The 25,173-nt window shown below is 37.1% G+C and overlaps 3 protein-coding genes and 2 long non-coding RNA genes across 7 annotated transcripts; 3 read left to right on the forward strand and 2 right to left on the reverse strand.

Moving 5' to 3' along the window:
• Positions 1–4,336: 4,336 nt before the first annotated feature.
• LOC139188022 (uncharacterized) lies at positions 4,337–7,569 on the forward strand. Its single transcript, XR_011571103.1, has 3 exons — positions 4,337–4,375; positions 6,360–6,718; positions 6,816–7,569. It is a non-coding gene; the product is annotated as an uncharacterized lncRNA (long non-coding RNA).
• Positions 7,570–9,320: 1,751 nt separating this feature from the next.
• On the forward strand, positions 9,321–11,046 carry LOC103443620 (RING-H2 finger protein ATL3). Its single transcript, XM_008382502.4, has one exon. It carries the CDS (start codon positions 9,779–9,781, stop codon positions 10,718–10,720), a length of 942 nt encoding a protein of 313 aa, XP_008380724.3. The 5' UTR covers positions 9,321–9,778; the 3' UTR covers positions 10,721–11,046.
• Positions 11,047–12,243: 1,197 nt separating this feature from the next.
• On the reverse strand, positions 12,244–13,760 carry LOC103443621 (uncharacterized). Of its 3 annotated transcripts, none has more exons than XM_008382504.4 (3): positions 13,493–13,760; positions 13,246–13,340; positions 12,244–13,041 (listed from the first exon to the last, which is right to left on the reverse strand). In XM_008382504.4, exons 2-3 carry the CDS (start codon positions 13,327–13,329, stop codon positions 12,649–12,651), a joined length of 477 nt encoding a protein of 158 aa, XP_008380726.1. In that variant the 5' UTR covers positions 13,330–13,340; positions 13,493–13,760; the 3' UTR covers positions 12,244–12,648. The 3 variants fall into 3 exon arrangements, with proteins under 3 accessions (XP_008380726.1, XP_008380725.1, XP_070661064.1); XM_008382503.4 differs by having other exon boundaries at positions 13,246–13,335; positions 13,493–13,729; XM_070804963.1 differs by lacking the exon at positions 13,493–13,760 and having other exon boundaries at positions 13,246–13,446.
• Positions 13,761–16,056: 2,296 nt separating this feature from the next.
• On the reverse strand, positions 16,057–20,036 carry LOC103443622 (ubiquitin-conjugating enzyme E2 34-like). Its single transcript, XM_008382505.4, has 10 exons — positions 19,861–20,036; positions 19,325–19,457; positions 18,888–18,942; positions 18,232–18,270; positions 18,007–18,070; positions 17,805–17,866; positions 17,686–17,725; positions 17,516–17,543; positions 17,072–17,163; positions 16,057–16,611 (listed from the first exon to the last, which is right to left on the reverse strand). The coding sequence occupies exons 2-10, from the start codon at positions 19,379–19,381 to the stop codon at positions 16,335–16,337; spliced, it is 714 nt and encodes a 237-aa protein (XP_008380727.1). The 5' UTR covers positions 19,382–19,457; positions 19,861–20,036; the 3' UTR covers positions 16,057–16,334.
• Positions 20,037–22,750: 2,714 nt separating this feature from the next.
• Positions 22,751–23,679, forward strand: LOC139188293 (uncharacterized). The gene is made up of 2 exons (XR_011571650.1): positions 22,751–23,274; positions 23,371–23,679. It is a non-coding gene; the product is annotated as an uncharacterized lncRNA (long non-coding RNA).
• The last annotated feature ends 1,494 nt before the right edge of the window (positions 23,680–25,173 follow it).

The raw sequence follows: 25,173 nt of genomic DNA on the forward strand, positions 1-25,173 counted from the left end.
TAAATCAAACTTGTTTTAAAGTGCATTGATCTCAACCCTTGTTCACTTCATCAGCTCTCCTTTTTCTTATATATTTATCAAATGATCCCCATTTTCCTTTTAGCTTTTTCAGTAATATGTAAAGCTTAAGCCCTCAAGCTATCAAATAAAGCCTTGCGGCCCGGTGTCAAACTGGCACGGCCTCTATCATACTGATAGTGATGTACCCCCAACTTTCTTAAGTAATCTTTAACTTTTTAACCAAAATAGTTTTTGATATTGAAATAACTCTTCATTTTGTTTTCTAACAATGAAGATCAGTAGAAATAGTACCTGAGTTTGTTCATTGTAAATTATTTTGATCATGCCTTAAAAAATCTGTCAATATCATCATTAAGTGGAGAAGTTGGTTTGAGGAAAATACCTTTAAAAAGGTGGTCACGTAGTCGTTTGTATGACGATTGATAAAAAGATATTGAGAAACTTTTCACAAAAGACCAAAATGATTTATGGTGAACAAATTCAAGAACCACTTTTATCGATTTTTATTATTAAGCACTAATAAAGTGATGAGTTATGTCAATTTTTAAGGATCACTTTAAGCTAAAAGGCCGGAAACCTTTTAGATAAGTTTTAAATTTGTTAACAAAGCGATAAAATTTGGTACTCATTTCTGTGTGTGTTTCTGCTTTTACCAATGGATGACATGAATGGCTATAACTACTGAGCAACAAAAATCATTTCAGTTCAATTATTATGTCCGTCCCATTTATTTCTTGCTCATGTGTTCACCATTATTGTATTCTAAATGTTAAATTAAAGCCCAAAATCATGGAAAATTGCAGGACCTAAATGGAATTGGATCCTCTCATGAGCAGGAGATCAGGATCCTCTTAACCGAGTAAGATGAGCCGTTGGATTAATCCAACGGTTACAATTATGATAACTTTTAAAGAGGCTCCCTGTTTGTAGCCGTTGGATTTGATCCAACGGCGTGTGTTATTGGATCAAGATGATCCTAATCTCCTGCTCAGGAGAGGATCCAATTTCGACCTAAATTGGAGGAGAGCTCATATAATATTGCTTCCAATGTTGAGTTTTTGATACTAAGATTATAGCTCAAGTAGTTAAAAATTACATCAAAGAAAGATATAGATCTCAGTGAAATCGTAAAAACAACAACCTATAATAGTAAAAGGTAGCCGATTTTCATGCCTCCTATTTAGTCTTACACATTCAACAACCTATAATAGTAAAAGGTAGCCGATTTTCACGCCTCCTATTTAGTCTTACACATGTCTTTCGTATTTCTAGTCATTAGATTGAATAAATCAAACGAGAACAAACAGACATGATTAAATAAAGCGTGTAAGAGGAGAAAAAACAGAGTTTGTTTTATCATATCTGGTACTAAAGTCTAGCATAACTCGTATTCGAGCTCACATAGCCGAAAACAATCAAAACCTTAAATCATAACTACCACCAAGAATCAAAGCCGCTCGACCATATGATTCATACCGCATCTAGTAAAAAAAATCTGTTAGAACTAATGAGGGGAATTTTATATAGAAAAACTTAAGTGTACCCAAAAAAATTTGTTAACGGTTCAGATCAGTGCAGGGATTCCATCTGGGAGTTCACATCACTTTGTTACATGCATGAGTGCATAATGTATTGACAAACTTTTATAAACAAATTAAGCACATATTATACCAGTCATGACAAGCTAAACTGCATCCTGCAACTTACCCAAGAACAATGCGAGTTTGCTCTTTTATCTCGTACTTAAACACCATTTAAGACGATTAATTAGTTATTTAATTTAACGATATTTCTCTTTTTAATGTTAAAAGAGATCGCCGCTCGTTACTTAACTTAAACAAAAGCATAACCTACAACGAAAGAGAAAAAAGAGGGAACAAAGTTGAAAAATATTTTACTACGACATCAAAAGCAGCTGGGAATCAGCGAACTTTACGGATTAGAGATTAGGGTTTAGGTGTAATTAGTTGCTTTGAGATTTGCTTTAAGACTTAGAACAGTGCTTGAAAACAGAACATAACATAAATCATGTGACCCCACACCTGTATTTTTTACCGATAATCTAATAATTCAAAAAATAGACACGTGTTGACATTTGAATTGAAAATGTACTGGTGTAGTGTATACTCTAAGGGCACGTTTGTTTGACAGGATTAGCAAGGTTTGGACTGGACTAGACTATAGTCCTGTGTTTGGTGTGCAACCGGATTAGCTTGAATGGGCTTAGGTGGGACTCGCTCGGATTACACGCCTCCTTACGAGTTCTTAACGAAGAACCCCAATTTTGGGTTGACTCGTAAGCCCGGAGAGAAAACCGCGAGGATCCCCAACGTCCTGCTCGTCCTCATCTCTGCGAGGATCCCCAACGTCCCTCGTCCTGCTCGTCGCTCGTCGTCGACCTTGCCCTGCTTCCTCGTCGTCGTCCTCTTCACCCTCATCTCTGCGTCTTCTCGCCCTCATCTGGTCGGAGACAGTCTGGTAAGCTTCAAATCTTCGATTGATTTCGTCGAATTGAGATTAGAATTTGGGGTTTTCATATTTTTAGTTCAAATTGAGATTAGAATTTTGGGTTTTCGTATTTCAACTTTTCTGGTAAACTTCAAAATCAATTTTTAGGTCAAACTGAGATTAGAATCTGTGTGTGTAATCTCTGTGTGTGTCTGTGTGTGTGTGCGTGTGTGTGTATACTATGTGTGTGTGTACTCTGGTTTGTCTGTGTGTGTGTGTGTATACTCTCTGTGTGCGTGTAATCTCTGTTTGTGTATACTCTGTGTGTGTGTGTGTGTAATCTGTGTGTGTAAGTGTAATATGTGTGTGTATGTAATCTGTGTGTGTATACTCTGTGTGTGTGTGTGTGTAATCTGTGTGTGTATGTAATCTCTCTCTCTCTCTCTCTGTAATCTCTCTGTGTGTGTGTGTGTAATCTTTGTGTGTGTGTGTGTGTGTATGTATGTAATCTCTCTCTCTCTCTGTGTAATCTCTGTGTGTGTGTGTGTGTAATCTTTGTGTGTGTAAGTGTAATATGTGTGTGTGTATGTGTGTGTATGTAATATGTGTGTGTGTAAGTGTAATATGTGTGTGTGTGTGTTTGTGTAGTGTGTGTGTGTATTGTGTGTGTGGGTGTGTGTGTGTGTGGGTGTGTGTGTTTGTGTATTGTGTCCGTGTGTGTGTGTGTGTTTGTGTAGTGTGTGTGTGTATTGTGTGTGTGTGTGTGTGTGTGTGTTTGTGTATTGTGGCCGTGTGTGTGTGTGTATTGTGTGTGTGTGTGTGTGTCCGTGTAGTGTGTGTGTGTATTGTGTGTAAGTTTGAACCAACTTAAGTTGTACAATTTGATTATGTATGCAGTGTATGTATGTATGCAGGGTGTGTGTGAGTGTATGTCAGTGTGTGAGAGTGTGTATGTCCGTGTAAGTGCAGTGTGTGCATCTGACCAGTGTGTGTGTGTGTGTGTGTATGTATGCCGTGTGTGTGTGTGTATGTATGCAGTGTGTGTGTGTGTGTGTATGTATGCAGTGTGTGTGTGTGTGTATGTATGTATGTAATCTCTCTCTCTCTCTGTGTAATCTGTGTGTGTGTGTGTGTAATCTTTGTGTGTGTAAGTGTAATATGTGTGTGTGTGTGTATGTAATATGTGTGTGTGTAAGTGTAATATGTGTGTGTGTGTGTGTTTGTGTAGTGTGTGTGTGTATTGTGTGTGTGGGTGTGTGTGGGTGTGTGTGTTTGTGTATTGTGTCCGTGTGTGTGTGTGTGTGTGTATTGTGTGTGTGTGTGTGTTTTTGTAGTGTGTGTGTGTGTGTGTTTGTGTATTGTGGCCGTGTGTGTGTGTGTATTGTGTGTGTGTGTGTGTGTGTCCGTTTAGTGTGTGTGTATTGTGTGTAAGTTTGAACCAACTTAAGTTGTACAATTTGATTATGTATGCAGTGTATGTATGTATGCAGGGTGTGTGTGAGTGTATGTCAGTGTGTGAGAGTGTGTATGTCCGTGTGAGTGCAGTGTGTGCATCTGACCAGTGTGTGTGTGTGTGTATGTATGCCGTGTGTGTGTGTGTATGTATGCAGTGTGTGTGTGTGTGTGTGTATGCAGTTTGTGTGTGTGAGTGTATGTCCGTGTGTGAGTGTGAGTATGTCCATGTGTGTGTGTTAGTGTGAGTGTGAGTGTGAGTATGAGTATGTATGTGTATTTTGCACATTTGTCCATGAGTGTGTGTGTGTGTACTTGGTTTATAACCATGATATTACAATGTGAATGTTTTGTATTGTGAGGGGTTGATGCTGAATTGCAATTTTTTGTGGTTGTTGGTTGCAGAGAAGAGGAACATAAACGGAAGGCTAAGGCTAAGGCTACTGCATTACAGGTGTCCTTTTAATTTCCCTCTTCACATGCAATGCCTAGCAATGATAGCAATCCTCATACTAGTGTTCTTAGACACATGTTTATAGATGTATAAGAGTAGAACATTTTGAATATGATGCCTCGGGTTAATGATAACTTTTTTTTTTCAACGCCACCTGTATATTTGTTGCCTCGGGTTAATGATAACTTTTTTTTTTCAACGCCACCTGTATATTTGTTGCCTCAGGTTAATGATAACTTTTTTTTTTCCAACACCACCCGTATATTTGATGCCTCGGATTGTGACTTCGCTAGTTACTTTGATCTAGTTCATTTCGTATCATAATCACTTCATTTCCATCACCCTTAATAACAGTAAATATTACATATATAATGTCCTTAATTTGTTTTTTGTTTTTTGTTTTTTTTTTGTTTGGATAGATATGGATCGAAGGAAGCTTTTATTGATCTTATTGTTAGAGATGTCTTATTTGGAGACAATTTGCATTTGTACGATGCTTGTGTTGATGATGCTACGTGACAAACAGAGACATGTTGAACGACCCACATTGACTAACCGTTCACTTATTAGACGAGAGATTAGTTTGTGTTATCTGAATGGTATAATAAGGAATACTGATACTGAATGTGTCAACGAATTGAGAATAGATAGAAGGACTTTTGACATATTATGTGACTTACTTCGTCAAGATGGGAGGGTAAAAACTGATGGTTTGGTGTCTGTAGAGGAGCAGGTGTGTATGACTTTATAAATATTAGCACATCATACTAAGAATCGTAGTGTTGGCGGAAGATTTTATAGGTCGGGAGAGACTATAAGTAGGTATTTCAATAGCGTATTGCAAGGAATTTTGCGATTACAAGGTATCCTACTAAAAGTCCCTCAGCCTGTGCCTATTGATTCTACAGATCCTAGGTGGGGATGTTTTAAGGTATGATGAGAATTTTTTTTCATTTTCCCTAAGCTTTAACTCTTCATTCCCTTTGTATAAATTAACAAAAACTTTTTTTTTTTTTTTTTTTTTTAAGAATTGCTTGGGAGCATTGGATGGAACACACATTGATGTGCATGTACCTGAAATTGACAAACCAAGATACCGAACAAGAAAGGGTCGAGTCGCAACTAATGTGTTAGGTGTGTGTTCAGGAGATATGCAGTTCATATATGTGTTTCCGGGGTGGGAGGGTTCCGCATCAGACTCTAGAGTGCTACATGATGCAATTACTAGGCCTAATGGTTTTAAGGTACCAGCGGGTAAGACTATTACTTAGTCTCAACTTTGTAAGTTAGGTCTAGTTCTGTTTGTCAACTACAAAACACTAATAAGGTCTGTTTTTTTTTTCATTCGGTTATTATTACCTTGTAGATGGTGGTTATACAAATGGTGAAGGATTCCTTGCACCCTATAGAGGAATACCTTATCATTTATCTGAATGGGAGGGAAGAATACCTTCTAATAAGGAAGAATATTTTAACATGAAGCATTCTAAGGCAAGGAATGTAATTGAACGCTGTTTTGGCTTGCTAAAAGGAAGGTGGTCGATACTAAGGAGTCCATCTTTCTATCCGATAAGGACACAAGGTCGAATAATTACCGCTTGTTGCCTACTACACAATCTTATTAGGCAAGAGATGTCTGTAGATCCAATGGAGAATTTGCCAATAATAGAAGATGGACAAAATACAGAAGAAGGTGAATATGTTGGTAGTGTTCAAACATCTGACCAGTGGACTACAAAGAGGAATGACATGGCTCAGGAAATGTATAACGAGTAGAGAGCAATTAGGAACCAGCAACCGAACTAGCTATATGTGTTAATGATAACATTTTATTTTAGTATTCCTTTTTATCATGCATTTGTTAGATATTAGCACAATGATTGGATGATATGCAAATTAATTGGATATTATGCAAGTTGATTGGATATTATGCAAATTGATTATTTGTATGGTATTTTCCTTCATTAAAATATTTTTTGTTTAGGTATGGATAACGAAAATATTTTGAATGCTACTCAAGAGCCAAAAGGAAGAAGGCGTAAATGGGAAGCATTTGAGGAAGAAGTATTACTAGGAGTTCTTGAGGATTTTGTTGCTCGGAAGCAACGGTGTGACACCGGTGCTTTCAAACAAGGTACTTTGGTTGAAATAGCAAAAGCTGTCAATGTTTTATGTCCTCATTCAAATATAAAGGCAAATCCACATATTGAGTCCAAGTTGAAGAAATGGAAAAAAACATATAGTATGGTCGTTGACATGATAAACACAAGTGGATTTGCATGGAATGATGTCAAAAAGTGCGTTGAAGTTGACAGTGATGACTCATGGCAAACTTATGTGCAGGTTCATATCCTATTTTATTTATACATTAGTTATATTATTGCTGCTATATTTGTTACGCATGCTAAATTTTAGTTTTGCTATGTTGATATAATCTTAGAGAAATAAAGAAGCCGATGGATGGAGAAGCAAACCTTTTCCACTGTTTGATAGATTTGCATATATATTTGGAAAAGATCGGGCTACGGGTAATGTAGCCAAAACCCCTGCTCAAATTGTGGAGGAACAAAGTCATGATCATGTTGGTGAAAGTGATGTTGGAGGTGAAAATTTTGTTTCTTCAATGAACCAACAAAGCCAACAAAGCACCCCATCTGAAAATAGCCAAAGAAAGAGGAAAAGAGCTGTGGGAAGTTCAAGTGATGGAACCGAGGCAATTATCAGTGGACTGAAAGATTTTTTATGTTGAAAGTGGGAAGAGGATGCAAATGGTAACTGAAGCTTTAGTTCAAGGTACTGCAGATCATACTGACATAGCTAATGAACTTGAAGCAATGGGTCTCTCTCCTATGGATCAAATTGATGCATTGTCTCTTATTTTGGATAAACCAAAAAATGTGGGAGTGTTCAGGGCAATCAAACCGGAACTCAAGAAAGTGTTCGTCCAAAGGTTTTTAAGCGACAACGCAAGCGGATGAGGATTTTGGCTAATGTTAACATGGATGTATTTTATTAATGTTAACATGGATGTATTTTATTAATCATACAATCTTATGTTATGGCTTATAACTTAGCTTTGCACTAGTATTTTGGCTTATGTTAACTAGCCATTTTGTAAATTATGGAGATCTATTTTGGCTAATGTTAACTAATGTTAACTAGGATTTTCTAAATTATGGAGATCTTCTTATGTACTTGTATTTGTTGAAGTTGCATGTTTTGGGCACTATTATTTTTCTTCTGTTGGGTGATAGAGTTTAAACCAAGCTACATTTGCAAATTAAACCCAATTCTATTAGCAGGTAATAGAAACAAAACAATTGTCAATTTTTTTTTAAGATTCATAATATACATGGCAAAAATATGCTCCAATTAACCCATATCATGAGATTTGTAGCATTACTCTATTACACAATGGCAAAAATTTGTAATCCTAGTCTAAGCAAACACAAATCTGGTGAACAATACTGTTTTTCTTATCCTGCTTCTTAGTCCGACATTACACTAAACGCTTCACTAAGTTAGTCCAGTTTAGTCCAGTCTAAGCCAGTCCAGCTTAGTCCCAACAGCTAGTCTAGTCCGAGACAGTCCGGCGCAACAAACGCACCCTAAGCGCTTTATAATAGGATCAAGATAGTCTTCCCTTCTATTTTCCATCTCCTTCCATCCCCTCCTACTTTATCAACCATTCATTCCATACCAGGTTAATTTAAGGTTTCAGATTTCGCCACGTCACCAACAACACTCAAGTTTCTTGGGCATTAAAGAAACTTGAGTGTTGTTGGTGAAGTGACGAAATCTGAAACCTTAAATTAACCTGGTATGAAATGAATGGTTGATAAAGTAGGAGGGGATGTAAGTGTATGAAAAGTAGGAGGGAAGACAATCTTGGTCCGTTATAATATCGTCGCGAGGCAATTTATACAATGTTATGTCAATTAACTTTTTTATTTGGCGATCTATAATTGTTTGGGACACTGACACCCTGAACTCGTTTTGTATTGTATAGGATTGTCTGCCCTCCTTGTTCCCGTGCCCTCCCATGCCCTCCTGTTTGTATGGTCACGATTAAGTCACGTCAACATTTTCTATTACTATTTATTTTTGTCTTATTATCTCTATAAAAAAAATAATATAAAATGTTGACGTGGCTTAACCGTGATCACATAACACAGGAGGGCATGAGAACAAGGAGGGCAGACAATCCTTGTCGGTATTTTCTTCTCTCTTGCTATTCAATAATGTCAAATCAAGTTCTCCATTCCAATAGGTGGTGTTGAACTAACAGACGTAATCCACCAAAGTTGAACATTGTGGTTCAAACGCTGCTTTGGACGTTAAATTTACACAAGCCACCAACTTAGCCACTTTTGTAGCATTGGCCTATTTTACTTCTCAAATGTTCTTCATCAAATTCAAATCTACAAGCATAAGCTTAAGTGGTCAAGTTAATTATAACTGCTACTTACTCGTGAGTAAAAAACTTAAACTTCAATGTCATGGATGTCATCTTAGTGTATAATCTAAAAAGTCAATACTCGTCGTGAATGTGAAGAAAGTGCTCAACTACAAATCTGACATCATGTTAATTCATTACCGCTAAAAAACACGACGAGTGTGATATTAGAACCAAGTTTTCTAATAGTGATTAAAGAAGAAACTTATGTAACATTGAAATGTCATTGTGACAATATTTCCGTTGTACGAAAGTTCTATCTTATTAACAAGGTCCGTAACAAGTAAAAATGACTTTGAAAATAAGTCCAAGGAAATCAGGAATTATATATTTTAACCTGAAAGTGAAAAAATGAAGTCTCAAAAGTGATAAAATGCCAGAATTGGCGTCAAAGAGTTGGAAAGCACCGAGAAATGGACATTGAGTTGAGAGGTGGGGTTAGAAATTTGAACTCGAAGTTCTTTGTTTCGTACCTTTTGGACCCAATGAGCAGATTGCCGTCTTCTTCCACCGTATTTTGATTTTCTCCCCCTCCACCACAAAAAAAGTCGTGTCTTTTGACTCCTCCTATAACCTAAAAAGTAGAGGTGCAAATTACAAATACAACTCTCTCTCTCTCTCTCTCTCTCTCTCTCTCTCTCTCTCTCTTCACTTACGTCCCTTTCTCAAGCTTCAGGACAAAGATTTTTCTCCCTTCATAGTCCTCCCAAAGAACAAGTCCAAGTTCCTTCCGACTTCACCTCTCTCTCTCTCTCTCTCCACATATATATATATATATATATATATATATATTTAAGCCTCTAATTCATCCAGAAAAATTGATTTCCAAGCAAAACACAAGCATTTCTCATTTGGGTTCTCCTAATTCCTCAAAATCTCAATACCCTTCTTCCATTTTTTGGATTTTTCAGGTAAAGCTATCACCTTTACTTCGAACAACAGCAACAATGGGAGACTCCTCCACTTTACGTCGAACACTCGACGACTCAAGCGCCGTACAACTCACCGGAAAAATCATGATGATCGCCGTGCTCGTCCTCTTCCTGGTAGTCGTCTTCGTCCTCTGCCTCCACCTCTACGCCAAATATTACTTGTGGCGGGCAAACGACGACCTCACCTCGTCGGTTCCCGGTCAGTCACGGCGGCGGCGGCGCCGATTCGTTTTCGCTCCCGGGCAGGACCCAGTTGCCACGATGCGACGTGGGCTCGACCCTTTAGTCCTCCGGTCCTTACCAGTAGTAGTGTTTCCTTCCGATGACTTCAAAGACGGTCTCGAATGCGCGGTTTGTCTCTCTGAGCTCGTCCATGGCGAGAAAGCAAGGCTGCTTCCGAAATGCAGCCATGGATTCCATGTTGATTGTATCGATATGTGGTTTCAGTCTCACTCCACATGTCCGCTCTGTAGAAACCCTGTTGCTCCTGGGAGCTCTGCTGGTTCCAGTACTTCTGCATTGGAAGAGAATGCAAGTGATCAGATACTATCACCAGCTGAGAATTTGGTATCTGAGATTTCGGTTGAGACTCCGAATTTCCCAACAAATGTGTTGTTTTGGGGGAACCAAACCCGGGTGAACTCCGGATCCGGTTCGGGTTTGGAGGAAGAAGGCCCTTCATCACAACCCGTTTGCCCATCTTCTTCGTCTTTGTCATCTGCAAGTAATAGGCCGGATGGGATGTTGGTCATTGATATACCAAGCGAGACTCCATTTGTTTCGGCTTCGCCTTCGCCTTCGCCTTCAAGTAACAGGTTCGCCGGAGAGGACTTGAAGTCTCCGGTGCCGACACGGTTGAGGTCACTGAAGAGGTTGTTGAGCAGGGATAGGAGGATTAGTATCTGCAGTCCTGGTTCTGTGGATGTTGAACAAGGAGAGAGAGGAGGACAGAGTTAGAAAAAAAAAGCTAGAATGTTTGTACATAATTTGGTAAGGGAAGATTAATTTTGGTGATGAAAATTTGTTGTTTGGGGAGGATCTGATAGATGTGCAATGTTTTGCATCCCTGAGAATTTTGGATTAGGGTTCTTATGGAGATGAAAATATAAGCATTGTCTATGGGGATTTTAATTTGGTAAATTGTTCTTTTATTCTTGAAGAGATGGATCTTGAGATGTCAAGAAAGTTGTAATATATTTATGTATCTCTTTACTTTGAAACAAAATTCAAACAAATCGTTTGAAATGAATGTATATAGCAAAATGTAGGCTCAGTTTTCTTAATTATGGGTTTGGTGCCTTAAACCCTTTGTTTTGGTTAATCTATGATTCTATGAAGAAGAAAGGAAACGAAATGGTAATTGAAGTTTTTAACTTTTACTTGTTTGGTTATTCCCAAGGGAAAGGACTTACTTACACTCGGCATCACCGATAATATGATCATGTGTTTTAATTTTCTCATACCATGCTTTATAGTAGTATGAAAGTTTCTCAGTTGTGAGAGAAAATTTCTCTTTTGACTCCATAAATGTTGTTCCAGACTAGTGAGCATCCAATAAGCGCAATCATCTGTCTTGTCTATGTTGGATGTTGGTGGTTATACCTACCGCCTTTGCTGGAAGTGATTTTCGCATAGTATTTTTAGATCATCACACCATATTTCATGTAAGGTCATCAGATTGAATCAATTAAACAGAATCAATGAACCAAATAAATCAAGGGTGTGTAAGCAGCTAAAAATAATGTGCGAAAATCACTACTGAGGCTTCTTTGATCTTTAAACAACATTTTTTGTTGTTATTATGCTATCAGTTTCTGAGACCAAAAAAAACAAAAAAATGCTAGAATTGCAAGAGGAATACGTTTTTGGAGAGAGTAATTGGTTGTATATTCTTGTGTTTATCTCACTTATCACGTGATAAATCAAATTAAATGGTTGTCAGGAGAGAATCGGCTTTGTAACCGCTCATATCTCTCCCTGGTCATGTGATCTCTTTGTGCCCATCTCCCCATCACGTAGAGAAGATACACAACCGAGCCGCAATGGCCATACCATATCTCCCCAATTTTTGGGATAATGAGGATCTCTTAGAAAGCTTCTAACAAATTATAAACAGGTGCACATGTATGAAGTAAGAATAATTTCAGATGTATTAAAAGCCCTTAATTGCCATACAATGTCTGTGGCACATAAAAGGCAAGTTGAATGATCTCAGCAATTCCATCTCTTTTAGCAGAAGTAGAGTATTACACATGAAGCTTTGCTGGGAAAGTGTAGTACAAACTTAATCTTTTTAACTATAATTTGGCTTTCCTGCATATAAATCATGAGGATGCAGTTGAAGATTGAGTGAAATAGAACATAAAAAATGTAGTCCAGAGTGAGAGAAACTTATTTGTTACCGGGTGCCTATCTCTCTCTTGACCTCAAATGACACATGCCATGAGGCGAGAGATAAGCACAAGGTGCGAGAGCATAAATCATCAAATGTCACTTCTTAATTGCAATTCCTTCGATTACTTACAAACCCTAAGAGAAGGCTACATTGACTTGGTTGTCAAGCAATTTAAGTTCAATTTTACAGCATACTCACAAATGAAACACAATAACAGTACACCTAAAGAACAATCTCTCAGCATCCTTTTCCATCCTCCGATGATTCGAAGCAACCAAGATGGCTTGAATTCCCGGCTTTCTTCCATTCGATGATCCAACTGCATTCCCATCACAGCCAATGCACAATCCATGAGTTCATTGTACTTCATCAAAAAATTTGGATTAGACTAGGATCTTCTTGCCACCACAGTTCCATCAATCAGTTCAAATCCTTCATGGAGCAGAAGGGTTAATAATTTCGATTCTCTATTCCCCAACTTCATGAAAATTTATGTCACCAAATAGACTGGTCCATAAGTTTTTCCGACTTGAGGGCTTCCATTCTTGTTGACGCACATATAAGGCATTGCATTGTCTGCTCTCTTTGTGGGGTTGAAAAGACTGGCAATAGGCCCCGACATTTGACGCCGGTGCTTGCCATCGGTAGCCTTGCCGGTGCCATACACCGGACCGGAAACATTAGTCCTCTTCGTATTAGAAACATGAGATGTGGTTGCTGGTTTTGTAGTAGTTTTGTTCAGTTTCTCTCCTTTCAACCATGGAAATATTAACTTTTTCCATGATTTCTTCTTCTTCTCTTGTCCCAATCTTCTCTCTCCACCTTCTTCTGATGATGCCTGGACGTCTCCCTCTATTGAATAGTGTTTGGCTTCTTCCAAAAACTGATTGAATTCAAAAATTAAAACCAGATGAAATTACATCATAGAATATTTTTTTGCATTGACTACAAAATTGTTTCCAAGCACGAAAGTGACAAAATATTATAGTAGTTTATATGTCCTCTAAAAAAAGAATGCCCAAAATATTATAATCTCTTCAACATTTCGAGACTCAACGCTTCAGCGCTAACCAATTAATAACCTAACCTGATAAAAGTCGGTATGAGGATCGAATCCATTGCTATGATCATGATCCATCTCATATTTTGGATGCACAGGAGATTTCTTCATGCTCGTCTAAACTAAGGAAAAACAAGAAGATGGTTAGAAAGCGTTTACTCTTGCAGCCGAGGGCTTGAGTTGGAATCTCCCTTCCCCAAATATCGCTTTGCATAATATTTATATTTTTTTATAAAATAAGAAAATGAAATGAAATTCTTAGCTACTTCTCTACCTTTCAGTTGAAGAAGAGCAGTCAATCAAGCAGAAAGCTCTGGAACTAAATTATAGTGGTCCATTTCTACTAACCATTGATCAAAAAAGGCAAAAGCCAACCACCCTTTTACAGAAAAACCCACATCAAAATATTTCTGGTTAAAAAAAAAACCCACAAAAATCTGAAACGGTGGTTGGAATGGCAGTTCAAACGGCAGTGTTCATACTTGAGAAAGCAGCACAGAGTGCAATGAGCAAAAGATACTTAAAACGGCTCACTTGATAAGTCAAAATGTATGAAACGGATAATCACTTAAGCAGGAAACATTAATTAGTGGCAACCACTGTTTAATGACTTTTACAGTGCTCCTAATCGATGGTTCTCTGTCATCACAAAATTAAGAGTAATGCCAGGAAGACTAATGACTCGTTTAGATGTGCTTTTAAAATAACTAAAAGCGTTTTTAAATAAAATGTTTTTTGGGTTACATTAAATAAAATGTAGACAAAATTTTGTAATCTAAATGACATGAAAGTTGATCATTGAATTTTGACTTAAGCGTTGATAAATGTGCTCATTCCTCTTGCTGACACATAATTTAGTTTGCAAATTTTGTATATAAATAGTCTCCCTAGCAATACTCCCTTTAATCAATCCTAAACCCCTTCAAGTGGTGTATTGCTTTGTAGTTAGCGCATTCCTCTTCAACCAACTGCATTCCGAATTCAAACATTTCTCCTCCCTTAGTTTAGATTAGGGTAGTAATATCAGTTGTAACAAAAAAAAAAACTGTCAAAAAATTAAGGGTTAAGGACGCATGACTACCAAACTTTATGGGTGATTCCAAATTGATCATAACCTTTTAAAACATTCCAAAAAACTACCTAATGTTTTAAAAGTTGGACATATGTTAGGTTACAAACGTCAAGTGACTGCGGTATCAGTGTTAAATGATAATGTCATTAATGTTAAATGATAAACATGGACAAAAATGAAGTTGATTTTCGCCGATCCTTATCTTTGGAGCTCGAAATCCTTAAATCGTGACATTTAGTGAAAAAAAAAAAACACTAAACTTGCTTGGCTAAAAATGGTCGATTTGGGAATTCAAATCTTCACATATGACTTGAGAGTTCAAATCTATTTCAATATTTATTCACGTCATCATTTAACGCTAGTGACCTAATAAATGTTTATTTTTTAAAATGTTGAGTAGTTATATGGAATGTTAAAAAAAATTAAGACTAATTATTTTTTAGTACAACGATATATTTTACATTAAGGGGAGAGAGGAGTTTGGCTTAGTCACACAATGAACAACCTAATTTGGTATCATATTTGCTACGAGATCACTTACAAGTTAAAAAAAATAGTACCAAACCAAATCAAACCGTAGTATTGGTTGACTAATTTTGAATCGCCCTTAAAGATTTGACAGTTATTTATACTTAACCCAAAAATTAAGGGCAGTGAAAGAAACATTTTGTCATGTGGACTGGGTCATGCACGAGTGCCGACGAATGCGGAGCATGTTTTGGCGGGTTTGAGGATTTCTTTTGGGCAAAAGTTTTAGAAGGGAAAAGGTAAAGTCTGTATCTCCTTCTTCCTCCATTTCTGGCGTCAATCAGAACATAACCAATTAAAAGCAAGATAGGGAGAAAAATAAACTTGCTTCACTATACAACGACGTTTTTCTTTTCAAAGAATAGGTTTAAGATATTTTCACAACTTAGTATCGAGCTTATTACAAATTTATTATTCTTACATCGATGTGAGTTGAACTTGAAATTTTTTCGAGTCAAGTAAAGACAGGATGTCACTAGATTTATAGGTCAAGATGACAATTTATTGTATTATTTATAATTTTTCGACTTATTATGACTGACTTATTGTGTTATTCTTATTCACTTGTAATAAGAGGTCTTAAATTTGACTTTCGTGTATAATGAGTTCGGTATCAAATTATTATGATTGACCTATTGGGCGGCTTTACCAAATTCCACACCCCGTAATGTAATTTATATTGTTCTATTAAACTTTTGTGCCAAAAATCCTTCCGTTTTCCCTCTCGCAGAGAAACTACCAAAACCTCCTGCTCCTCACCGCCAACTCCTTTCTTTGGTTGGGGTCGGCGGCAACCTCCTTACTCTTCATCTTTTCCTTCTCCTCTCAAGTAATTATATGCATGGTCCTGCCCCTTCGCAGCTTATGGTTGCCGGATTGTGAGGTCACGACGTTTATTCTCTGCATCTTTCGCCACTTTCCAGTGTTTTTCACCGTATTTTGCATTTACAACCTTATCCATCCTACAACCACCTTTCTTTTGTGAAGACCCATATTTTGAAAAGTGTATATACTGTATGTGTATTTTGAATTCATAAATGATCATATATTAACTTCTCACATAGGTCTGTAAATATATTTGCATGCCTGGGAGCCTCCATACGTGCATTACTTAGAACTTCAGTTCATTATCCTATCATTTTCTAAGCTGTGCATGTCCAATGTAAACCGAAATCCGAACCGGAAACTTGTGCGTGCAAGGGAGGGTTATATTGTGCGTGATCGCAGGCGAGAGAGAGTAGCAACCAAAAGACCAAACAGAAACTCCACTGAAGTCAAAATAACACAACGAGCAGTGTCATGTTTGAACACTGGCAGGGAAACGAGGACCAAACATTGCCATACAAGGCAAAACATCGGCCACGAGAGTCGACTGACCTTAGCATCAACCTCCTATTCAAAATTATATTAGATACAGAGACAAAACCTATATCGAGTATTTGGAACAAGTACCTCGACTCGCAACAGCTTTTATGTCCACGGACCCAAATAAATTTTCTACTTGGGATGTACGATATTAAAGTTGAAGTAGAGGCAGCGCCATTACAACACCAAAGACGGAAATCAGCAAAACCATCATCCAGGTTGGGACTGACTGCCTTTTCTTTTTCCCCGCCTCGGCATCTACTCTTTTCATACCTCCTGTTGAATCATCAACCTTTTCCAACAAGGGCCTCAAATTTCCTTGAGATGGATCGGATGACACATGCTCTGGAATAAGCTGCTCGGAAAGCTGCTGCTGCTGGTGGTTATACTTCTCCACATACTCTGGGAACATTTTCCGGAATGTTGCACTGTTTCAATATAAAATTGTCAGACAGCATGATAAAGATTGAAACTTGTCACATAGAAAACCAGAAACGAGCCAAAAGGGGAGTAATCCACACAGGGGACCCCCATTCAGAAACACCCTTGACGAAAATGAAAGGGCAGGGTGTCTGAACAATTTTCTTCCTTGAAAAAAATCCAATGGGGTCTATTGGAATGATATATAAATTCGATACAAAAATCAGCTGTCTGAGCAAACTGATTTGACGCCTAGTACTCTCAACTCACCAAATTCAAGCAAATTTTGAACAGATATAAGCAACACAATTGGCTTTAACCAATGCAAATGCAGATGAATAGAAGAAGAGCATGGGCCACTCAACCACAACCATATTCAAACATTATGTTACTTTAGCCCTCGGTGTGGCTTAAATAATCTAAAAATAGAGGATATAAAACAAGCTGTGGATGACCCAGTGAACTTACTTCTTAGAGTTAAATGCAAGAGAAGCTTTTGCCAGACGTTTCTTCTCAGCAACAGTAGTGTTCACACTGCCGGTAGTAGGACTGGTGTCCATCTACGCGAGAAAAGATTTATTGAAGTATTAGAGATGCTTCAAAAGTGACAAAAGGATGTGACATTTCCAACCAAAGGAATAGATTTTGAAAAAAATTAAATAAACCATGTTCAACATAAAATGATTTGCTTGAACTACTGAACACAGCAGGAGGGATATAAATCAGCACATCTCATTATACAAAAGATACGGCTGCCTGTACTTCCAAACAAGTTAAGATTCATTAAGCAACTTAATCGTTAGGAGAATCTGATATAAAATTATAAAAACAGTTCACAGTAGAAAATAAAATTGCAAAAAGAAACCAAAGCGAAAGAAAAATAAGAATGTCAAAGGGCCAAAATGGACTCACCATGAATGAAAGTAGCCCCGTGAGTATGCTGCATATTTGAAGAACGGATGTTAGTAAAATTACAAATTACCACAAGATTATAAGTAATAGGGAATTGCTAACAAAGAGAAAGCGTAGAAAAACATGTAACATAACAAAACACGTTCTTCATTAACCCAGATGTGTCTAACCTTGACACGGACCACATTGGATTCCAACTTTCAGGATGAACTGCAAATGTACCACATGAGTTAGTTACTGAAAAACACACAAGAAATATTCTCTTTAAAAAGAAATTCACAAAACTTACAATCACTCATAGATAAGCAAATTTTCTTCTGAGTCATGAATCTTCCATTTGGAGTAGTCATGCTACAGACAGCATGGAAAGCGTAAGTAGCAATTAGAATCAACAAACTAAATTTATGAAGTAAACAATTGCATGACGAAATATGTCATTAATATTTGCAAATAACTTTTCTGGAGAAGTTTGGCCTCCAAAAAGTAGATACCTGATTCCTGGCGGTTTAAATGGGTACTCTGGAGGAAACTTGATCTTTCCGTAGTAATATCCACCTACAATGAGTAGAGAAAATTCAAAAAATACGCAAGCATTGAAATCAAACTCAGATAATCATAAGAACAGTGCAACAAATGACTAATTTATCATAGATTATTTAAGCTAAGAACCCAATACACGTATCAAAATACAATGGCAGTGGGGGGAAAAGACAAACCTGCAAAAGGTGTTCCTTCACTTCCCTCCAGCACGTAGTCTGAAGCATCAGATATAAACAATAAGCAAAAATATCCTCAACTAAAGAGAAATAACTTACAATATCATATAGATAACCCTCCCGACCCAGTTAGAAATAATATAGAGCAAAGGACGCAAAGGAGTATTCTGCACTTCCGGAAATGACAACACAACTATGAGTATGGTGGCACATTAACATCCCATGGTGGTAGTCACTCATGGACCAGCATAATCAATAAAAAGATAAAATACCCAACAGTATGAAAACTGTGTTTGGCAAGTTATTTATATGTTTCTAAAAGAAACTGTTTGAGAACCATTATGGAGTGTCTAACCTAAAAAGTTCCTTACGACAATTCCCTTACTTCACAATGTGAAACAACTAAAATTGAAAAATCCCCATAACAACAAAACCGTTGTTTCATGTCTCGTCCCAATTTCACTAAAATTTGCAAATTGATGTAAAATTAACTTATACCACTGCTCTAGCATATATAATGCTCGTTCAACTATCGAAAAGACCAAAAACTCTCAGACAACATAAAAATTATAGGGTGGACAAACCACATTGAATAAGTACCTAGATAGCCAACCAAACCCATTCCAATTTAAAGGATCAGTTGCAAATAAACTTACGCCATTCAAGAATATCGTTTGGGTGAGGACGAGCCACAATATGAGAAACTGGTTCCTACACACAGAAAATAAAACTATTAATACCATCCAGAGTAAAATAATAAAGTTCCAAGATAGCAAAAAGGAGACATCATTTATTTAACTAGCGCACATATATTTGCTACAGTTATCAAATTTAGCAAGAATAACCACATTAATCAATCTTTTCATGAATACAACAGGACAGCGAGAGAAGCCAAAGCCCTTAACACAATACGATCCAAAAACTACCCACATACTGACATTGCAATAAAACATCAAAATTGTAAACTAGTCAAACAAGCCAGATATAACCACAAAGAACACATGAAAGAGAACAAAAGATAACATTCAGGGTGTAACAAACCGGCTACAAACGAATGCCAAAAACAAGTTCAGATGGACAAAAGAAGTCATACTTTGCAGAGTGCTCTATATTCTTTCTGGAGGCGCTTGATACATGATTTCTCCGCCATCTCACGAAAAACGTAATAAATAAAGCACTATTCAGTACTTAGCTCCTTTTGGTTCCAAATAATTACTACCAGTCCTCTGATAAAATAGAAGAAAGTAACACAGATAGTTAGATTCTTGTAAAACAATCAAAATATTACATATTGAATTAACAATGTATTAAATTACAACAATTGCCAGAAAGAAAAAAACATTAAAAATAACTAAATTAGTTAAATCAACAAGTTTGTTAATTCACCCAATTTAGGGTTTTAAACAAAAATTCACCAACTTCAATTGCAATCTCATCCTCTGTTAGTAATTACACGAACAACAAACCTAACCCTAATTTCAACTGCCAAACTTTAAACCTTCAAATTGAACCCAAAAAAATTATGCATTTAAAATTCGAAAAAGTGAAATTAAAAATTAAAAACAGATAAACACGATATGATTGAAGAACACAGATCGGAATCAGAAATGATCAAATTTTGGGGCAAACCTGAGGAGATCGGCGATTGGGGGATAAGCAGGAGACCTCGATCGCACATCCAATGACAATTGCTGCTTGTGTTTACGAATTGCAGCTGAGAGCCCACCTACGACGTCGTATCCAGCGAGTATCTATTTAAACGGTGTTTAAGAAGTCGTTATTTGTTGAGTCAGTCCCGCAGTCACATCTCCCACCGGGTCAGTTCAATTGACTATTATACCCTGGTACTCTCCTATTGGTACTCGGTTGGTTGCTTTCTAAGGGTAGTTTTGTAAAACCAGATGTGATGCGCTTGGTATTTTTTTTTATCGAATGTTAAAAAATAACAATAAATTCCAGGTACTTTGAGGATATTCGAAAACATATAAATTATATTTCGAATTTTCTAAAATTACTTTAATTCTAAATTTTTTAAATATGATCCAATTCGACTTCGAAATTATAGAACGAAAATTAAAAACGTTATTTTTAATACTATCCGTCCGAAAATCACCCCTAATTTTATACATTTGTCATATCTTATTAACATACTTGATTTTGTTAATTCTCATTTATTTTTGTGAGCACTTATTTTGTTTTATCGTTTTGACTTATTTTTAGTTACATCCCTGCTTGATTGGTCCGAAAATCACCCCTGCTTGATTGGAGGCTTGTATGAACATTTGGGTCTCGAGACTTAGTTGGTTTTGCATGTGATTTTTGGGCCTTGGATACAAAAATACAAACGTACCAAATTCATTTGAAACTAATCTCCACCACAAGTAAAAATAGAGCAATGCTAAGGAGATCAAGTTTTTTTTTTAAATCAAATTGCAAACCAAATTAGGTGTCACAAATAAGAAATAAGCACGTTAATCGACATTTAATTAATAATCCAATTATCTACAATCGCATCATTTAGATCCTCTCCGGATCTCCTCACTGAGGATCCGGAGGATCAATTAATACCAACTATTTATCAAAGATCGTGCGGCTACAATTGAATGCTTTTTATATTTTCAAAAGTAAAGTAACCTCATTTTACGTGAAAAATATATATAAAAAAAAATTGTGGCCACACGAACTTTGAAGAACTGTTATTATTAATTGATCCCTAGTGATCTCCTCACTGAGGATCCGGGGGATCAATTAATACCAACTATTTATCAAAGATCGTGCGGCTACAATTGAATGTTTTTTATATTTTCAAAAGTAAAGTAACCTCATTTTACGTGAAAAATATATATAAAAAAAAATTGTGGCCACACGAACTTTGAAGAACTGTTATTATTAATTGATCCCTAGTGAGGGGACCAGAGATTAGCACTTTACCAAAGTCTCGAACATCAAACTCTACCTTATGACAAATGTAGAATGAACAAGCATTGCCTCAAAAGACAACCAAAAGGATTTTGTATACATACTCCAAACTCCCAAAATCATTCCTCCCGTCAAGATCTTCAAATATCAAATTTCGCCGACGATAAGAAAAACTCCATTTGTTTTTAGTTTACCATATGAAGATCAATCAAATTAGAAATTATTTAACCGCTTGATTAATGTCAAAATTTATGTGTTTAATTAAATAACATGATTCGTTTATTTATTAATAATTGCTAAATAATTTTGAATTAAGTTGATTTTAAGCATAATTGATTTATAAATTGTGACTTAGAAAACAATTCAAATCATCAGGTAACATTGCTATCATTCGTATAAGAAAAAATCAAAATAAAAAGACAAAAGCCAGTAGTTTGTAGACAAGATCCAAGAGCTTATCAAAGAGTACAAAAAAGGTGCCAGCTTTGCATGGTTTTGAACTCTGCTTTTATAAGCGTCAGCCATGCATAGCCCAAGAAGGTCCAGACTGAGACACTTCAATCCCACGGCTGTGTGTGTATGGAACCAACTACTTACTCTTCAGTCAGCTTATATATCATATTGTTTCCACAATTTCGAGAGATATTTCAGTGTGATCGAAATACAAAATAATACATTAATGATCATGCATTTTATGTTCCGATTACATTGAAAAATCTCTACACATTAGATCCAACACTGTCCCAGTTCCAGTACCACTGCCTTATCACTAATAACCTACGATGCACAGACACGGCACATCGGCCGCGTATCGCGTGTCGGATACGCAAATGGACACGATACGCCTCTGATACGGTCGGATACGCGTTGGATACGTATCTGGATCAACGGATACGGCGTTTGATAGATGGATACGGGTATCCGACGGTTTAGATACGGGTATCCGACTGTCTGGATACGGATGAAGGACACCTCGCGAAGAAGATGACGCCGTCGCACGGAGACGACCCGATCTGGTGGAAGGACACCTCGCGAAGAAGATGACGCCGTCGCACGGAGACGACCCGATCTGGTGGAGGAGGCTTCGGGAAGAAGATGACTGCTAGGTTGACATGTCGTTTGTTAGTTTCTGTAGAAAAAAACGACACCATAGTTTTTTTTTTTTTTTTGTTAGGGTTTAAATGAGACTAAAGCCCAAAACTACATAGCCCACCGAATTTACACCACTACCATCCTGTTTTTTTTTTTAAGAGTTTGAATAATATAAATTAGATTTTGAGTAATTAATTTTTTTATTGTTATTTAAAATATATTTTTTAAATATATATTTATTATATAAATTGCCGTATCCATGCCGTATCGTGTCTTAGTTTTTAGAAATTTGACGTATCCCCGTGTCGTATCGTGTCGTATCCTCGTGTCCGTGTCCGTGTCCATGCATCATAGCTAATAACATATAATAACCACCCTTTTAGCTTCCCAAAACACCATTAATATTATTATTAATATTAAAATCACGTGCCCCATCACCTCACCAACATTGCCAATTACAAATACATCACCAATTCATCATCCTTTCACACCAAAATCTGCAGCGTGCATCAGTCAAAGTTTGAGCACATGATCCCACTGATATCAGATCCCAATTGAGATTTTTTTTTCTCTTCTTACACTCATTTTAAATCATATTCAGTATTTCCGTATTGTTTATTCAATCTAATAATCAGAAATAAAGAAAGATGCGTGAGAGTTCTTTTGTTTTTCAAAACAAAATTTGGTATAAATCAAACATTTGTCATCCCATCTAACGATAAGCTTCTTCAACGTACCCATCTTCACTTCACTCACTCTAAAAGCTATCAAAAATATGAAGAGGTGGTCTAGAATTCAGGCTGCTTTGGCTCTTGCAATTTCCATGATATTTTCAACATGGCCTAATATTGCAACAGCAGAAGCACGTCCGTTGGCTTCTGCTTCTGCTTCTGCAGCAGCATCTAAAGCAGCATTTTCAACTTTATCACAGGTTCTTAAAGATTTTGAGGCAGACAAGAAGAACCCAAATAAGCAAATAGGCTCAAGCTTTAGAAGGATTCCTCCAAGCACTTCAAATCCCACCCAGAACAGGTAAAGTAAAACTACTTTCTACTGCTTTCAGCTTTTTTATCTCTCTCTCTCTCTCTCTCTCTCTCTGACCTCAATTGCCATGTTTTTGTTTGCCAGGTATAATCCACCATGAGATTGTTGAAAGAGGTTCATTTATTTTTAGACGACTTGTAATGCGCAAGTACAATTTTGCTACCTGAGGTTTTGTTACCTCTAATTTTGGCTGTAGATTTCTAGTCTTCTTTTAATGTATATATAGGATGAGATCTTTACATCTATTGATGCAAAAAGGGAGTATGTTTTCTCCTCAAACTTAATTAAGTTTGTATTAGGAGAGTAGACGGTCTGGTTTAGGTCGGTACTAGCCTATGTGGTTAATCGAATCGATTATCTTGGCAATAATTTTAACGAGCGTTACTACGCATACTCACCTGTCTTATTTTCTCATAACATTATAATTTATATTGACTTGAGTTTTGTTACCTATCCTTTAGTTATGAAGCCGGCGAAAAATATGACAGTTGCATTGGCATAGCAACATTCGTTTTTATTAATAATCCAAGCAAATTGGGGGAAATACACAGTATTGCTCATCTTCATCCAAATGAGTATCAGACTACCAGTACAGTAAGCTTCCCATCAGCTGTTCCATCTCCACGTTATCACGTTGTGGATAGAAAGAAACCACTACCTAGTGACTCACTAACAACACTGTTATCACGTGCCTCATCACATGTGCCTTGTTGAAAGCATATCAAAGTTCTAGCCAAAAGTGCACAGCTCACGGTTTCTGTGACACAGAGTTTAGCACCTGATCCGTTTCTTACATCAGATCCAAATACTTTTCCTATTTTTCCAACAGGAATTTAGCCCTAAATCAACGGCTAGATAGTCATCGTAATCGTCAAGAGTTAACTTTTCTTTGTTTCTTTTGGGTGAGAACAAATGAATCAGAGATCTTGACTTTGTAACCAAGTCACTTGATGAGTGAGAGAGAGATAAAGAGTGCACGGAGGATACCACGGATTCTCTCCAGGTCTAAACTTCTAACTGCTCTTGCACTGTCATGACACTATCAACCGGCCCTAAAAGATTTACATGCAACTACAAAGACAACAAATCTACTATGCTCGGTGTATAAGATGTATTGGAGTTCTTAGCCATTACATTTTGGCAGCAAACAGCTGCTATAACTATTCTTCAACACCTCTTGACGAAAATGTGAAGTTTAGTCGATCAGTATTATATTTTTGTAGTGCCACTAACAGTTTCTTATAATTTATTCAATCATATGTCCATCAACGAGTGACCGGCCCAAAAGCCTCCGACTCCCTTCCGATTTTGAGCAAGTGGCATTGGGCAGGAAACACGAAATCTCAAGTGCATAATAGAAATACCACAAGATCCATGAGCTTTTAGAAAGACAAAGATTGAAAGCTTTTGAGTGGTTTTTTCAATGAGCTTAACACATGGCCAGCTATGCGTAGGTAAGATCCAACACTTCCTAGTCACTAATACGTAATTAACACTATGATTAACAAACAGATTAAGCACATGTGCAGGTCACTGTTGCTACTTGCATCACGTAAAATATATAGTTTAGCACATGATCCCCCTGTTATCATATCCATATTGTTTGCAGCTGGTACTTAGGTATAAATGAAGGCCTGGTGTAGAGCTCTGACTGCTCCGGCTCTAGCTTTCGCCGTGATACTATAAGCCCGGTCTAATGGAGCAGCTGCGGATACTCATTCCCTGAGTTCCGTTGCATCAGTCACGGCTTCATCTTCACAAGCTCCCAGAGATTTGTAGGCAACCATAAAGACACTATAAAGCAGGCTGGCTCGTCCTTACTATGGGATCAGTACCGGAAACCGCCAATTCATGGCGATTCATAAGATAGCCAAGAGAGGAAGCGCA

Source organism: Malus domestica, chromosome 09 (genome assembly GCF_042453785.1).
Source record: "Malus domestica chromosome 09, GDT2T_hap1".
Taxonomy (NCBI): Eukaryota; Viridiplantae; Streptophyta; class Magnoliopsida; order Rosales; family Rosaceae; genus Malus; species Malus domestica.

Coding starts and splice junctions, on each gene's coding strand:
- LOC103443620 (XM_008382502.4), top strand. CDS start 9,779: ATGGGAGACTCCTCCACTTTACGTCGAACACTCGACGACTCAAGCGCC.
- LOC103443621 (XM_008382504.4), bottom strand. CDS start 13,329: ATGAAGAAATCTCCTGTGCATCCAAAATATGAGATGGATCATGATCAT. Junction 13,042..13,245: donor CTCATACCGACTTTTATCAG/GTTAGGTTATTA, acceptor GAATTCAATCAG/TTTTTGGAAGAAGCCAAACA.
- LOC103443622 (XM_008382505.4), bottom strand. CDS start 19,381: ATGGCGGAGAAATCATGTATCAAGCGCCTCCAGAAAGAATATAGAGCA. Junction 18,071..18,231: donor TGAAGGAACACCTTTTGCAG/GTTTGTCTTTTC, acceptor TACTCATTGTAG/GTGGATATTACTACGGAAAG. Junction 17,544..17,685: donor CCAATGTGGTCCGTGTCAAG/GTTAGACACATC, acceptor TCAAATATGCAG/CATACTCACGGGGCTACTTT.